General features: G+C 44.9%; 1 protein-coding gene across 1 annotated transcript; it reads right to left on the minus strand.

The window, feature by feature from the left end:
• Positions 1 to 5,641: 5,641 nt before the first annotated feature.
• Positions 5,642 to 9,431, minus strand: LOC123071866 (BTB/POZ and TAZ domain-containing protein 1). The gene is made up of 5 exons (XM_044495440.1): positions 9,159 to 9,431; positions 8,803 to 8,954; positions 7,215 to 7,530; positions 6,237 to 6,544; positions 5,642 to 6,135 (listed from the first exon to the last, which is right to left on the minus strand). The coding sequence occupies exons 1-5, from the start codon at positions 9,273 to 9,275 to the stop codon at positions 5,970 to 5,972; spliced, it is 1,059 nt and encodes a 352-aa protein (XP_044351375.1). The 5' UTR covers positions 9,276 to 9,431; the 3' UTR covers positions 5,642 to 5,969.
• Between the last annotated feature and the right edge of the window lie 8,245 nt (positions 9,432 to 17,676).

The following is a 17,676-nucleotide window of genomic DNA, read 5'->3' on the forward strand; positions in this document are numbered from 1 at the left end:
GGAGATCCATATGATGCAAGTCTTTTGGCGGTGTGTTTGTTGGGATCGGATGAACTTTGAGTTTATGATCAGATCTATGTTTTTATCCATGAAAGTTATTTGAGTCTTCTTTGATCTCTTATATGCATGATTGCTTATAGCCTCGTATTTCTTCTCCGATATTTGGGTTTTGTTTGGCCAACTTGATCTATTTATCTTGCAATAGGAAGAGGTGCTTTGTAGTAGGTTTGATCTTACGGTGCTTGATCCCAGTGGCAGAAGGGGAACCGACACATAGGTATCGTTGCTACTAAGGATAACAAGATGGGATCTATGTCTCCGCAATAGATAAATGGATCCCGTCTACATCATGTCATCGTTCTTATTGCATTACACTATTTTTCCATGAACTTAATACACTAGATGCATGCTAGATAGAGGTCGATGTGTGGAGTAATAGTAGTAGATGCAGGCAGGAGTCGGTCTACTAATCTTGGATGTGATGCCTATATAATGATCATTGCTTGGATATCGTCATGATTATTTGAAGTTCTAGCAATTGCCCAACAGTAATTTTTTTCCCACCGTTTGTTATTTTTCTCGAGAGAAGTCACTAGTGAAACCTACGGCCCCCGGGTCTCTTTTCATCATATTTGCTTTTGCGATCTATTTTCTCTTGCATTTATTTTCAGATCTATTAAACCAAAAATATAAAAATACCTTGCTGCAATTTATTTGTTCCACGATCTATTTATCCTATCTACCACTTTTTACCTCACATTATTTGCCTACTTGAGGCATCGTACCCGGAAGGGATTGATAACCCCTTAAACACGTCGGGTTGCGAGTATTTGTTATTTGTGTGCAAGTTTTGTTTACGTGATGTGAGGAGGTTCTCCTACTGGTTCGATAACCTTGGTCTCATCATTGAGGGAAATACCTACCGTCGGCCCGTCACTATACTACATCATTCCTTCCTCTTTAAGGAAATACCGACGTAGTTCTAGCAGACATCAAAAGAAATTTCTGGCACTGTTGCCAAGGAGGATCTTCAACATCAACCAGGTTCCTAATCACAAATCTCATTTCCTCGCAATTTACATTATTTGCCATTTGCCTCTCGTTTTCCCTCCCCCACTTCACAAAAATTTACCGTTTTATTTGCCCTCTTTTTCGTTTGTCGTTTTCTCGTCAGATCTGTTTTTCAGTGCAATATTGTTGCGTAGTCATCATGACTCAAGAGAACACCAAGTTGTGTGATTTCTCAAATACCAACAACAATGATTTTGTTAGCACTCTGATTGCTCCTCCCGCCACTAGTGCGAAGTCTTGTGATATTAATACTGCTTTGTTGAATCTTGTCATGAAAGATCAATTTGCCGGTACTCCTAATGAGGATGTCGCGTACCATCTTAACACATTCGTGGAATTATGCGATATGCAAAAGAAAAAAAGATGTGGACAATGATGTTGTGAAGTTGAAATTATTTCCGTTTTCTTTGCGAGACCGCGCAAAATTTTGGTTTTCTTCTTTGCCTCGCAATAGTATCGATTCTTGGAATAAGTGCAAAGACGCTTTTATTACTAAGTATTTTCCGCCCGCAAAAATTATTTCCCTTAGAACCCAGGTCATGAATTTCAAGGAATTTGAACATGATCATGTTGCACAATCTTAGGAAATGATGAAATTGATGCTAAGATATTTCCCAACTCATGGGTTAAATCGTTGGTTGATCATACAAAAAAAATTATGCGAGATTGGATTTAGTTTCTCATAATCTTTTAGATTCCGCCGCGGGGGGTACTTTTATGGAAATTACTTTGGGTGAAGATACTAAATTGCTAGACAATGTTATGGCAAATTACTCGCATTGGCATACCGAAAGAGCTCCTACTAGTAAAAAAGTCAATTCGGTAGAAGAAATAAATTCTTTGAGTGAAAATGTTGATGCTCTTATGAAGTTGGTTGCTAATAAAAGTGCTCCTGTTTATTTTAATGATGTGCCTTTGTCTACTCTGATTGAGAAAAATAGTGATGCCATAGATGTGAATTTTGTCTCGTGAAATAATTTCAACAACAATGCTTATAGAGGTAATTTTAATCCTAGGCCTTTTCCTAGTAATTCCTCTAATAATTATGGTAATTCCTATGGTAGTCCCACTTAAAATAATAATAGAAACACCTCTGATCTTGAGAACAATATTAAAGAATTTATCAATACGCAAAAGGCTTTCAACACTTTGATAGAAGAAAAGTTGAATAAGATTGATGATTTGTCTAGAAGTGTTGATAGAATTTCTCATGATGTAGAAACTCTCAAGATGAAAAATTTTGTGCCTAAAGTTGAAGAATCAATTAAAGCTCTTTATGTTATCTATGGATGAAAGTAAGAACAGAACCGCTATTCTTAGAGCTAAAAGAGAACTTTTCCAAAAAGTGTTTTCTAGTGATTATTATCATAAAAGTGATGAAGGCCTTAAAGTGATTGGTGTTTCTTCTATTGATTCTTTGTTTAGTAAATTTAAGATCGATGAAAAAGGGACTGGAGAAGAGTCAACTTTAGTTATAAGGCGTCCCTATGATTCGGAGGGTGAAAATCTTGTTGAAAAAAATCATAAAAGTGGGTTTGAAGAGCTCAAGACTTTAACTAGTGATGTGCCCACTATTTTGGATTACAAAGACTTTAATTATGATAGTTGCTCTTTGATTGATTGTATTTCTTTGTTTCAATCCATGATAAATTCACCCCATGCTAATGCACAAAATAAAGCTTTTACTAAACATATTGTTGATGCTATGATGAAAGCTTTTGAAGAAAAGTTGGAATTAGAAGTTTCAATTCCTACAAAATTGCATGACGAATGGGAACCTGCTATCAACGTTAAGATTAAAAATTATGAGTGTTTTGATTTGTATGACTTGGGTGCTAGTGTTTCTACTATTCCAAAATCTTTATGTGGCGTGCTTGGTCTTACCGATATTGAAGAATACTCTTTAAATTTGCACTTAGCGGATTCTACTATTAAAAAGCCTATGGGAAGAATTAATGATGTTCTTGTTCTTGCAAATAGGAATTCTATGCCCATAGATTTTATTGTTCTTGATATTGATTGCAATCTATCGTGTCCAATTATTTTTGGTAGACCATTTTTGCGTACTATTGGTGTCGTGATTAATATGAAAGAAGGCAATACTAAATTTCAATTTCCACTAAGGAAGGGAATGGAACACTTCCCTAGAACAAGAATTAGGCCACCATATGAATCAATCATGAGGGCATCTTATGGGTCTAGAACTAAAGATGACACTTTCCTCAAAAAAAAGAACTAAAGATCCTACGCGTTATGCCTGGTTATGGGCGTAAAACGATATCGCTTGTTGGGAGGCAACCCAATGAATAAAATTTATTTTTGCTTTTTGCTTTCTGTTATTGAGTGTTAGCACAATTATTCTACTGTTATAATTGTGTTTTTTGTGTTTTAATTAGTGTTTGTGCCAAGCAAGACCTTTGGTAAAACTTGGGTGAATGTTTATTTGATCTTGCTGAAAAACAGAAACTTTTGCGCTCACGAGATTCGTTGTAATTTTTTACATAAGAGTGCTTTTAAGTAGATTCTTTTTGAAGAGGCTTAATAGACAAATTACTCACGTCCAACAATTTATTTCATAATTTTTGCATTTACAGAAGCATTCAAAATTTTCAAAATGCTACAGATTGTTCTGTTTTTGACAGATTATATTTTCTTTGCGTTGTGTGCTTGTTTTGATGATTCTATGGTTTTCTTTGATGAGTTGGAATACACTAGATATAATTCAAAAACAAAATAAGAATAGGTTTGCTACAGTATTTATAGTGGTGGTTTAGTTTCATATACTGACGGATCTCACGAAGGTTTTGTTTGAGTTTTGTGTGATTGAAATTTTCAAGTTTTGGGTTATCTTACGACGGATGAAGGAATAAGGATAAGCAAAAGGCTAAGGTTGGGGATGCCTGAGGCACCCCAAGATAATATTTAAAGAAGTAGCAAGCAACTAAGCTTGGGGATGCCCCCGAGTGGCATCCCCGCTTTCTTCTAATGACCATCAGTATTTTACTTGAAACTATATTTTTATTCGTCACATGATATGAGTTTTGCTTGGAGCGTAGGAGTCTTCGCTTGTTTTGCTTTGTGCTTTAAGTGTTGAATCCTTGCTGGACACACCCTTTTAAGAGAGCCAAAAATTATGCTATGCTTGCTCTTATGCTTCACTTAAATTTTTAGAGTTATGGTCTAGTACTTCACTTATATCTTTTTGAGCACGGTGTGCTTTATTAATTTTAAAGAAATGCTCTCATGCTTCACTTAGATTTATTTGGGAGTTAGTAATTTTTTAAGAAATTCTCTCTTGCTTCACTTAGATTATTTTAAGAGAAAGAAAAAAATTTATGCTCATGATCTTCACTTATATTTGTTTGAGCTTATCAAAAGCAACATATGAAAATAGTCTCAAAGTGATAGATATCCAAGGAGGATATAATAAAAACTTCCATGAAGATCATTGGACAAAATAAACTTGATTCTTAGTAATGGTTTTGAGATATGACAATATGATATGTGAGTCATGTTGATGAGTAATTGTGCTTTAGTAAGAATATTGATGTTAAGTTTTGTGATTCCTCATGCAAGCACGAAAGTCAATAGTTATGCAATGAAATTATATCCTACTTATGGTGCATTATTCGGTGTTACTTATGCTTAATGCTTGGGTACGAGATTTTTCGCTCTTTGGTCGGTCACTTCTCAATCTTTTTGCTAGCCTTCATTTTGCACTAAGTGTGATCACTACTTGTGCGTCCAAAACTCTTTAAACCCGTTTTGCCTTATGAGTCCACTATACATACCTATATGTGGTATTTTCATGCTGTTCTAAGCAAATCTGCATGTGCCATCTTTAATATTCAAAATAAATTTCTCTTTTGTGTGCTCTACTACTCGCGAGGCGGTAAAGGGTAGCCAATATTTTCCATGCTAGATGTGTTATTTTCACGATGAGCGTCTATTCACTTGTTATTGCACGAGAGTACGGCAAAGGTTTTAGGGATGCCCAGTCCCGAAATGAATAAATGAATTACTTTATGTTGTCAAATAATAAATTCTTTGGAAAATATTGGTATGGAGGGCACCCGTGGATACGGCTAGCCATGGAAAGTGAAAGTTACGGTGAAAAAATGAATAAATTTTATTTTTTGTTTGGGAACCGCCTATGAGGTATCTAGCATGGAAAGTGTTGGGATGCTCCAAGTCGTTTTCGTTGGTAGGAAAAGTATGTCTCTCAAAAATAATGTTATCTTTTAATTTAAGCTTTGAGCTCTGACATCTCTACAAATCACTACTTTCCTTCACGAAGGGCCTTTTGGCTCTGACCCCAAATTACTACCGATAGAATAAAAACCCAAAGCCAGAAAAACAGGAAAGAGGGAAGACGAAAATTGGGAAAGAGTGAAGACGAGAGTCGTTCGGATCTGTTACTAAAATCCTGAAGTCCGAATTTTAGCTTTTCCGTATAGATATTGCTTTGGTTGTATCCGATGGTTTCTTAATGTATAACCGATTTACAAACAAGATATTTAAAGAAAAATAGATACCTTGCAATTTTGTTCCCTATTCTAGGATTGCAAAGTTTGTTGCTATGTGGACAAATCTCATACTTTGCTACTAGTATTACAGTGCAGGCAGTATATTTTACAACAAATCTCCACCCGTTTCCTCTCTCGCCCCACAAAAGAATAACACTATGATTGATATAACTAATGTACATTGCTCAATAGAGAGATTATACACTGGAAAGACGGGCCAAAAAATAGCTCGCTTTCACTACACTCGCACACTACATCTAGCTACCTGTCCCAGGCTGATGCTAGCTGCGATTGCACAACATTCGATCAGCTCTGAGAGGGATCCTCGGCAACATACATTCCACTCGCTCAGGCTCAGCAGCACTGAGAGTCTCAGCAGCACTGAGAGGGCGGGCTTCTCTTGCCGAGGGAAGACATGACGCTGACAGCCTTCACCTTCTTCACAAGAAGCCCCCACCTGCCGTCGCTGCCGTCGCCGGCCTTCGCCACCACCGAAGCCGACACGGCCTCCTTCTTCTGCTCCTTGAGCTTGAACTGCCTGCATGATCACACAAGATCCATTGCAACGTCAGACATGAGTTCAATTTGTTTAGATGCGAGAGTGAGCAGAGCTGCGTGTTGGGGGGCAAATGAACTTACGTGCAGAGAGGGGTGTTGCAGTGGCCGACGGAGAGGCGGCAGAGCGCGGCGTGGAGGCGGAGCATCTGCCACATGCGCTGGCACCGGGGGCAGCTGGCGCGGCTCTTGCACCGGGAGAAGTGGCGGATGAGGAGCTGCAGGCCCCGGCACGTCGCGTAGGACGGGCACGGCGACTTGGCCGGCGCCTGCCCCACGGGGCCGACCTCCGTGCAGCCCTCCGTGCAGATGTGCCGCAGGATGTCCATGGCGTCGCTCAGCTCCATGTACACCTTCTGCTCCGCGCGCTTCCGACGCCACTTTCGCCGCCGCTGCACGCCAGAATGAAGTTTTGGTCAGTTCATCATACTCGCGAGCATGCATAAAAATTACTACCAGAGTAGATTGATCTCGACATAACGAACCAAAAACGTGTTCGACATTTTTTCAAACTTTTTAAATAGGATCTTTGACGCTTCTCCTAACTTTTGTCAAACCAAAAGTTTGATAGGGATATGCGGTCATAAGCAATAACCGTGACCGCTGGAACGAAAACGTTTGGCACGACGGTTTCGGAGATGTGAACATTCACCGGCCATTCCTCCACTCGGCGTGCCTTGGGGTGGACGTGGACGCCCCGACGGAAACGACCTGTGCTGCATGACGAGGCCTCAGCGCACCGGCCAAACCAGGCCCTCCCGTCATTTCTTAATGAGCACAGAGGCGACATGCCGAGCACCTCCGGAACCCAATGTTTGGAAGGCCGGGTCGGCATGCTCACCATGTCTCCCAGTGCACGGCGCACTGAGACATCGAGGTTGGCCGGCCATCGACCTTTCGCTGGCCTTTGGAATGCATCATAACGCCACCGCCCAAAGTGACACCTCAAGTGCCAACACACATGTCCCACAGCCCACAACACAAGGATCGAACCACATGATCGAATTCTACAGATGCTACTAATTTGCAAGGATTTCAACGGGACAAAGCCTCGGTACGTACCATGTCGGCGTCGTGGAGTTGGCGGAGGACGTCGAGCTCCTGCCAGGGGTCGTTGTCGCGGAGGAAGCGCCATGCCTCGGTGCGCTCGACGGCGCGGAACTCCTTGGCGAGGAGGCGCATGCAGCGGAGGTGGAGCTGCGGCGCGTCGCAGAGGTCGGCCAGCTGCAGCACGTCCACCACGGTGCCCGGCGTGAGCCGCGACCCGATGGCCTCCTGGCACCACAGCTTGAGCCACGGCACCCGGTACGCGTGCGCCAGCACCAGCAGCTGCTCTGCGTACTTCTCCACGTCCTCCTCCACCTCGCCCTCGCCATGCCTGCCGTCCAGAATTCCCATCACCAAATTAGATTTTTCGCATGTCCATTCGCCATCATCGAAATATATAGAAACAAGCAACTAGGTGGAGTAGAACAGTTCGGTGCAAGATTGGACGGTGAGAGGCCGTTCCACGGCCACGAGAATTTGCTTTGTTTTCCCAATTCGCCGAAGGCGAGTAGTACCAAGTAGCAGCACTAGCAGCCAGCACGCAGGATGATGGTGTCTGCGACAGCGACGACACATGTGGGTGGACATGGAGGTTCCAACTAGGCAGGTGCTACCCCTCGCGCACCCACCAACCAAGACCAAACAAAACAGACAGGGAAAAGAAAGAACGAGGACCAAACTCGTTTTTCTTTCGCCCTTCGTTCCGCCATCGCGCGCGCAAGTTGCCGGGGTTTTGCATGGCCCGGCTTGGGCGCGGCGAGGTTAAGGTTTATCCGTGCGTCGTCTCGTCTATCTATCTTCTGACGAGGCAGAATTGGCAAGTTGGCCAAGTTGGAGCTAGCGACAGGGGCAGAGATTCTAAGATTCGCCTATTCGTGTGGAGGTTCACAGAATCTACTACATCCCGCGGGGCTAGCGGACGGAAGGGTCGATCGCAACAATCAAGCAAATTGCCGGGGGCATGTGTGGCTCGGCGTGGGGCGGCGACCGGCGAGGCTCCGGTGGTTCTGGGTCTCCTGTGTGTCTCTGTGTGGCCGTGGCTGTGTCGTCACTTCTATCCTGTGACGAGGTAGTCGAAGGATTGTGGAACACTAGTATAGAAGAATTGGAATTCAAAGTTCTAGATGGGGAATTCACATTGGCATTCGTTGTTGGTTGGTTTCTCGATCGTACAGATGAACTTGGTCTTCTAAAATGCCAGCAAAACATACTAGGAAACAGCATGTATTCATTCAATTATGGGAACATAATTTAGCTGGCAATTACTGCGACCGTGATGATTATGAACCAAGGCATGGAAAGAAAGTTCTTTTTCTGGCAACTAAACCATTATTTCAGAGCTGGCAGCTCCGATCGCCCAGCTTGACAGACAGCGTGGGGCACACACGCATGTGTCATGTTCTTTTTCCCCTCCCCGTGTCTTAATATTAGCGCTTACTCCTATTGATCTTTTTTCCCTCGTGCTAATACTTAATGGCTACTACTATTACTGGGTCTGACCAGAGCATCAAACTCTGGCTTACCCAAGGTCGCAAGAAACGCATGTGCGAAAAATAATAGCACCAATTCCAGGGAGGAAACAACAGAGGGGCGCGCACGGTACCTGCTGCCGGCGTAGAGGAGGCGGACGAACGCCGCCGCGACGTCGTCGGTGACGCCGCGGATCCGGACGACGGCCCTGCCGCCCTTGCCGCTCTCCCTGAGCCTCTGCAGCCGGCGCTCCAGGACGGTCTCCAGCACCGGCGACGCCGACGCCTGGGCGATGACACCAACAAAGAAACAAGAATCAATATCCCCTTCAGAACTGAATTTTTCAGACGACCGAATAGCATACACATGTCGTCTCTTGAATCCTGATCGCTAGCATCGGAATTCATGGACCGGGTCCTCCTAGGCCGCGTGCCGGCGGGCGGGGTAATGCGGCAAGAAATCAAAGCAGCCGGAGAAACGATGACTTACAAGAACGGAGGAATGGGCGGTGATCTTGCGGCGGCCGCTGGAGGTGACGACGTCGACGTCGGCGGGGGCGGAGGCGCCGCCGCCGGCGGCGGCTGCCCGTGCAGGTGCCTCCGGCATGTCGTGCTAAGGATAACTAGGAGCAATTGCGGCGGGAAAGGAAGGAAGGGAGGAGGAAGAAAAGCGCAGGGGCGAAATATCTGAGAAATGTCGCGGTGTGCGTGTGGTCTTTGGTTTCGGTGGAGGGAGGCTCATCTCTGCGCCCGTTCGAACGCTTATATAGAAAGCCGGCGGGGAATGGGACCCCTGCAAAACGTGCGATTTTGTAATATTGCCCTCGAGAGAAATTGTATTCTCAGCCATGTAATGGGCACGTTCGCTGATCTTTCGGAAGATCGGAAGATTTCTTCTGTTTGCCAGTACCATGTCGATCAGCTTGTGGACGAACACGTAGACGCCAGGTGTGTCAGTGCTGACCAAACAAAGAATTTGCCAAGCACAAATAAAACTCATTGCATGTGAGACTCATATGAACATTATTTCAAGGGAGAATTATATCGGCCTCTGCACAGTAGTCACTTATTATTTTTTTCAGTTATAGTTTATAGCCGTAGACTTAAATCCCCCATTTCTTTAACCGGCAAGTTATTGGCTCAATGGACACACGGACCGCCTCTCCGCCATGGGATCGTTGCTTATATCTTTTAATAGAAGAACCTTTATGCGATGCAGATTGGTTTGTGCCTATAAGTTTTTTTTTTGTTTACTTTATGAAGAAGCACTAAACGCCAGGTGTATCTTTGCTAGCGGAAGGAAATAGATTGTGTCCAGATGCTAGAGCATTTTCTAGCATTTTTGTACACCCACATGGACGGAGGATCTCCACGTATTTGCTCCGAAAAATAATAAGCAAAGCTGTGTGTTTTCTTCGATGAAGAAAATGGAAGTATTTTCTTTCTAGGAGATTGTTAGTTTTATTCCATAATACTCCCTCCGTCCGGAAATACTTGTCATCAAAATGAATAAAAAGGGATGTATCTAGATGTATTTTAGTTTTGGATACATCTCTTTTTATCCATTTTGATGACAAGTATTTTCGGACGGAGGGAGTAATAGGATTACTGTCCACTGGTACATATCCAAAACATACAATATAAACACGTGGCGCAACCAACAGGCAGCACTACCATCAAAACGATCACGATTATCTAGCCTATGGGCAACCATATTAGGACCTAGGACTCATTGAGCGCCGCCGCCGGATCCCTCCTCCGCTACCACCGCCCTCGCCACACCTTCCTCACGTCGCCACCGCCCGAGGCACCCACCGGCAAAGTATGAATGGCTCTAGGGAAGGTGGCGGCGGGGTCCTTTTTCGGCTGCTCGACGTTGGTATAGCAGCCGCGATCCATGGGTCCGGTGTCGCGGCCCCCTGGTGAGGACTCCTCGTCCAATGGCGGCACCGTGGAGGACGGGCCGATTGCAGGTGTGATTTGTCCTCCGGTCATATCTGATCTGGGCGGAGTGGCCTGCTCGCTGCGCGGCAGAGGAGAATGGTGGTGGTTCCGTGCACACGATGTGGGATGGAGGTACATCGAGCAGATCCAAGTGAAAACCCTGCTCTCGACTAGTTTCCAAGGTTGGCGATTGCGGCGGTCTTCTGTGTCGTCCCCTTCTTGAAGGCATCACAATGGAGAAGCTCCACACCTCTATCCACTACCTTCAAGGAAAACTCTAGATCATTCGATCGAATGACATCGACGCTCGTGTGTCACTCCCCCCTTGGTGGCATCATTTTTGAAGGTGTGCATTGGCTCCAGGAGCTAGTGCCCGATTTCAACGGCGGAATGGCATTTCATGTGACGCATCGACGACGTGGAGTCTCGGCGGCGTGGCACAACATGGTCTCGACGATAGATGTGTGGTGATGGACATGCGTAGGGAAGTGGCGTTGTCTGGCACTGGTGGTGGCATTGACGGCAGGCCTGGCAAAGTCGACGCGTCAGTACCTTCTCTTAAGATGGATTAGTGGAAGACGGTAGCAAGGACTCTGCAGCGTGCGCATGCAGTGTTCGCTGAGAGTGGGCCGGACTGGTGTGTGACCCAGACCCGACAATTCAGCTTGATTGGGGCATCCGTCTTTAGATGTGTGGACTTTGGTGTGAGGTCTGGGTTTACGGCCCCGACAATCTGCACCCCTTCATCCAGTGGATAGGAGTAGCGGTAGTTGTTGCCCAAGATGGTTATTTCAGACTTATTGATGTATTACTTTGTAAGGTCTTGATGAATAATTATTAAAATTGTTGTATGCATCGTCTTGATGCAGAGGCCGGGGTCATCCTCCTTTTGAAAGAAAAAAAGGGCAACCCTATTATGGTGATGATCATTTTTTTCCACGGAGACTATGGCGGGTGTCGTGGAATTGTCACGTCAGATGTCCTAGTGAAAGGACTTAATCGTGGAGCCATCGCAACTAGGAAGCTTGAAGGGGTTAGTTAGGACAAGAGACGTGAGGGGTTTATACTAGTTCGGCCCCTTACGATGAAGGTAAGGCCTACGTCTAGTTGGGTTGGTATTTCTTGATGTTTCGATGACTAGGGAGCGAGATATGCTATGCCTGGTTCTCGATGAGTTATTTCTTACCCTAAGCCGCCAGCGGGTCGTCCCCTTATATACACGGGTGGACGCCCTGCGGCCTACAGAGTCCCGGCCGGCTCATAGACAGTGTCCGGCTCGGTAACTAGTTAAGTCTACCTTATGTTACAAGTCATATTATCATGACGGTTTACCACTATGGGCCTTAAGCCTCCTGCGGGCTTTAGAACCTTTATTGAACCGCCATCTTCATGCTTGGTCTTGGGCTTCTTTCTGATGAGTTCTCTTTGCGTAACCCGGCCCCTCCTAGGCGGCTTACACAAATAGTTATATCCCCAACATTAGGCCCCAGATTGATTTGAACCGGTTCATGTCAATCTTAAAATACCTTAAGAAATAAGCCTTCGGTCTTCTGTCTGTGCAAAAGGGTTTAACCCGCCATGACATCATCTTCTGGATCCACGTTAACCCGCCGTGACGTCATCTTCAATTAAATCCTTATTTTATCCTACTATATCTTCAATGGATCTTTGCCTTTACTGATTGTCCCAAAACCCGAGGCGTCGGGGTCGCTGGATAATAATATCCAATCTCCTCGTTTCTCGCACCGTACCGGTCGGCCCTTCCCTATAAATAGGCTCGACCTAGGTCATCTCCATTTTCTTCCTTAGTCGTTCACCTTCTTCCTCTCGCTGTCTCTCTGCCGCTCGAGTTCCGCCGCCGCCGCCATCACAGATATCCTCGTCTTCACCAACTCAGGCCGCTGCATCAACCTGTTTTGACCAGAAAAACGCGACAATCCTCCGCAGCAACTCTGCATCTGTAAGTTTCCTCTTTCTTGTTCCTCAGATCCGCAGGAACTTCGAGTTCTTCGGTGCTCTTCACTGTTCGTGAGGAACCCCTTATAGATTTCATCGCCACCACCGTTTCTTGATCTTTAAGATGGTATAAAACTGATGCGGTAGCTGTTTCGCACCCATTTCGAATGCAAATAGATCCATTTCCGTCACACAGAGGCCCCGTTCGAGCCCTTGAGCTTCGTCTGTGCCAGTCCTAGGTCTAGAAATTTTTCTTTTCAGAAAAGCCGTTTGATCCAAAATAATAGTCGCAACTTGTGAAACCTGTTTGTTCCACCTTTAAACACAAAACTGCCTCTGCCCTCGCCATTAAGAAAATTTAACTGCATTTGATACCTGTAGCGGCTTAAATATCACTGCATGGTTATCCATATATCATTAGGCCCCTTCTTAAGCCGCCATCGAATAAACTTAAAATGTTTTCCTCCGGGTTAACTCTGAACCGGAACCTCTTATTTTGTCATAGGCTTCAATTTACGTAATGGCACCCAAGGCTCCCAAAGCTCCCGTGACCTGCAACTGGGTCAAATCCACCGTTACAGAGAGCACTTTGTCTGATTTTGTGAAATCCGGCCATCTGCCCAAAACGAAGGAGGTCATGTCTTATCGTGCTCCTAACCCGTCAGAGGAGAAGCCTCAACCCAAAAGGGGGAAGGTAATCGTGTTTACTAATCACATGAACCGGGGCTTCACTCCACCTGGTTCAAAATTCTTCAGGGATGTTTTGCATTTTTTGACCTCAGACCTCAAGACATCGGGCCCAATTCCGTGTCAAACATTTGCAACTTCCAAGTCTTCTGCGAGGTGTACCTTAGAGAAGAGCCCAATATACTTTTATTCAGAGAGCTATTCTATTTAAACCGGCAGAATGAACGTGCCAACGGGCCCAGTCTTGAACTCGGTGGCATCTCGATTCAGCGGCGGAGAGATTGCCTCTTTCCTTATGCTGAACTGCCGAGTCACCCAAAGGATTGGAATCAGACGTGGTTCTACTGTCAGGACACTTCTCCGGCTGAGGAAAACCCTCTGCCCGGCTTCCGCGCCCTGCGCCTTGAGTCCAACCACCTGTTGTCGGATAAACTGACTACTGTTGAACGTCTGCCACTTGCTCCCACCATTAGAAAAATCAAAGCTCTTTTGGGAAATGGCTTAGACGGCATCGACCTGGTCCGAGTCTGGATTACTTGGCGAGTGCTTCCGTTAAGCCTCCGCCCCGGCTTAATGTGCACTTACTCCGGCGAGAAAGATGACCCACTGCGTCATAGCCCCGATGACTTACCAGAAGATGTGGTGGAGGCCATGATCCAATCGTTGTTGAAAGAGGGCACGATGATTAGTAATGCCTTTGGCTTACTTCCTTCTGCAAGAAGAACCCGGCCCCTGCTGTGAGTCACCAACCTCAATGAATACTCTTTACTATATTACATCTTGCTTTTACTCATAACCCCTTATCATTTTTCACAGGCCGATGACAACTTCTGGAAGGTCAAATATGACCATGAGGCGGCCAAACAAGCCAGAGCGGCAAAAAGAGCTGAAAGGAAAGCCGCCAAAACAGGAACTTCAAGGAATAAGAAACCAAGCGCTTCGGATTTACTCAAATTGGATGACACTTCTGATGATGAAGAAGAGGTAATCCTTAACTCTCCTGACTCTTTTGTCATTATTTTATTGACATTCTATCCTTTCAGGAGGATACGGGGAACAACCAAGCGATTGATGAAGAGGTAACTATAATCTCCTCCGACTCAGAGCCTTTGCCAAAGCAAAAAATCTGAAGGGTGACCCGGAAAGTAAGATTTTCACATCCTCTAGCTTATCAAGATCTTCAATTTCTTTTGAAGCAACAACAGTTTGAAAGCCGGAGGCAGACCCGGAACAGCAAGGATGTAGAGCTCTCCTCCGGCTTACCGGACGTAACTATGAAGCGTCGGACTAAGGTTATCTCCGATTTATGTTTTGTTTTACCTTTGGCGGGTTTAATTTGACAACCTCTCAATTCATCTGACTCCAATTATCAGGATACCTCTTCTTCCTCCGGCGAGTCTATGCAGTCTAACATGCCGGCTTTCAAAACAGCCCCCGGGTAATGTAATTTTGTTTACCTTATGTTTTACCTTACCCATGCCTTTGTACTCATCCTTCTGCCTTTGTCCACAGCGTGCAAGTGAGACCCGATCGTGACTAAACCGGAGCTTGGCACGACTGCTCCTGATAGTTCTTCCCATCAGCCACCGCCTGAGCCAGCCTATGACATTCCAGCACAAACCTCTGATCCACCCGCCGAAGGCACTCTCAACAGCTCTGATAACCCGGAAGCTCCTAGCCCGGTCAAAACAATTGATCCGGATATTGAGATTCTGAAGACTCACTTTGTTGAGCCAGGGCGACCCACTGTCCTTGCCAAGTGCTCTGCTAAGGAGGAACTTCTGGAACGTCGAAAGGCCAAGCTAGATATTGCTGACTATACTCATTTAAGTATTGGAGATATAGTCTCTGGCTATCTCAATCAAGTACATAGCAGCCGTGACCTGGAAATTGGCATGGTGAAGCAAATACAGCAAAAATCTGAGGTATTACTTATGCTATTATTCCGAATCATACTTATTGTATCAGCCCCCAAGTCTATTGCTTATGAATAAATATGTTGTAGACTTAGAAAACTGCTTAGTAGTGGTTTATCCGGTTTTGGAAAGAAGATATTTAACCCGGTTGTAACATGATACTTTAAACTTGCGATACACATTAGCCCCCAAGTGTCAAGCATCTTTTCTTGCAAAGTGCTTGAGACTTAATTTCCATGAGCCGACATTGTAAGTTAAAATTCTTCAGCACACATTAGCCCCCAAGTGTAAAGTATCTTTGCTTGCAAAGTGCTTGGGACTTAATGTTATCTTATCATGATTCTGATTATAACCCGACATTAATGCAGGCCACCATAAGTCAATTTGAGTCGGAGATGGCTGACCTGAAGAGCCGCCTGGCCGCTCAAGAACTTGAAATTCAAAAGGCCAACTCCAAATTTGAATTCAGTGTCTCTGAAAAAGAGAAGCCGAAGAAGAATTTTGAGGCAGGGGCTGATGAAAAGGCTTCACTGGTGACCCGGGCTGAGACGGCAGAGGCATTACTTGCAGAAGCAACAATGGAGTTGTCCGGCTTAAAACGCCAGATATCTCAAATGGTCTCAGCAATCTTTGGTAAGTTACCCATATAGACTTTAAACCTTGCAAACCTCCTTTCAGTGATTACTTCAATTGTCAGCTCCGGCTCACCTTATGTTTAATAATGCAGGCCCTAGGAGCACAAACCTCAAGCAGAACATGTTGATCAAGCTGAAGGCGGTTTATACTCTTGTGGAGCAGCTCTACACCGGGTCACAACGTGCTCTGGCCGTTGTAGCTTTCTCATATGATGTTCCTCACCTCCTGCAAGACGTGCTGAAACGGCTTGCTTCACTACCTCAACGGATCCAAGATCTAAGGCGGGCGTCCGCAAGAGCCGGGGCCATAGCTGCGTCGAGCCGGGCGAAAGCATGGATTCCAGAACTAGACCCGGCCGACCTCGCTCTTGGATACCCCAGTCTTAAAGAAGATGGGACCGTATTTGATGAACATGACTTCACCGCATGTGTCAAAGATATACGCCCCGTGGCCACTCTTATTGGGAATGATACTGATCTTACCAAGTATCAGCCGGGCTATGACAGTGAGAACCGGAGAATCCCAACACCTCCCTATGATGAAGTCAGCCTGATCCCTCCAACTTGTAAGCATACCTTTGCCCCTGAAGTGGACCCAGCCGGTTTAATAGATGATGAAGCCGAGTTTGAAGCTTTGAGCGGCATTGACTGGGCCTCGTCAACTTTCCAGGACAAAGCAGTCGACGGAGAAGCGGAGAAGGATAACCCGGAATCTTCAAGCCCACCAGAGGAGTGAACCGCCAGGCGTTTTATGACTTTGCAAAACAATGCTTCATTATTCAGACTTGGGGAGTCTTGTAATAGGGTAGAAAAAACCTCTCAATTTTGTCATGCCTTCGCGCATGTTTATGGCGCTTAATACTTTCATAAGTTGCCATCACTATATATTTCCAGCTTATGTTGATCTTTCATTTCCGTGATGTTACATTTGCTTGCCTTATCCTGCATATAAAACAAGCAAAATTCCCTTGGCGGTTTATCGCATCGGGGGTCACATAAGGTATTGATAACCCAGAGTGCGAACCAACACATCATATAAAGGCCAGGCTACGATTATAATTGTTAAACAGAATCACAATAGTATACCTGTAATCATTTTGATGATCTCGCCTGCTTATATGATTTACACCATGCGGGTAAATTCAACTCCTGAAGGTTAGGACATATAATGTTCACCTGTCACTTAATAACCTGGGGTGATCAATATTAAGCCGGAAGAACAAAAAACCATCTCATAGTGCTTTCAAGAAGGTCTCAAGATAGTCGAATAATTATGTTTATGAAATATAATGGATAAAAAACAATATTCAAAGGATTCTAATTCGAATACGATCAGTAAACCGTTCCAAAGGGGATAAGCTAAGATTCGGATACGATCATATAGCCCCCAGTGGCTTTGGCGATGCCGATCAAGTGGGTATCGACAGCTATGTTCTCTTTGGTTCGAATACGACCTATGTTTGAACAGGAAGCCCCCAAGTGACCATAAGAGTTGTTTAATGACGCTGATTCGAATACGATCCACGTCAGACCCAAAGGGATTAAGCTATGATTCAAATATGATCAAGAAGCCCCCAAGTGGGTTTGGCAGTATGCCGATCAAGTGAGTATCGACAGCTATGTTCTCTTTGGTTTGAATACGACCTATGTTTGAACAGGAAGCCCCCAAGTGATGATGGCTAGATTCAGATATGATCATAAGCCGGACCAAAGGGAAAGCTGGATTCAGATATGATCCGCTCCCTGTTGGTTGTTTTCACCATCTGATAAAGAAGACATATAGACCTTTGAGGGTAAAAAAGGACAGAGGTCCTGCTTTATTGCTTTATATAATATATACATCATCAAAATATATACAGAATGAGAGCCG

Source organism: Triticum aestivum, chromosome 3B (genome assembly GCF_018294505.1).
Source record: "Triticum aestivum cultivar Chinese Spring chromosome 3B, IWGSC CS RefSeq v2.1, whole genome shotgun sequence".
NCBI lineage: Eukaryota > Viridiplantae > Streptophyta > Magnoliopsida > Poales > Poaceae > Triticum > Triticum aestivum.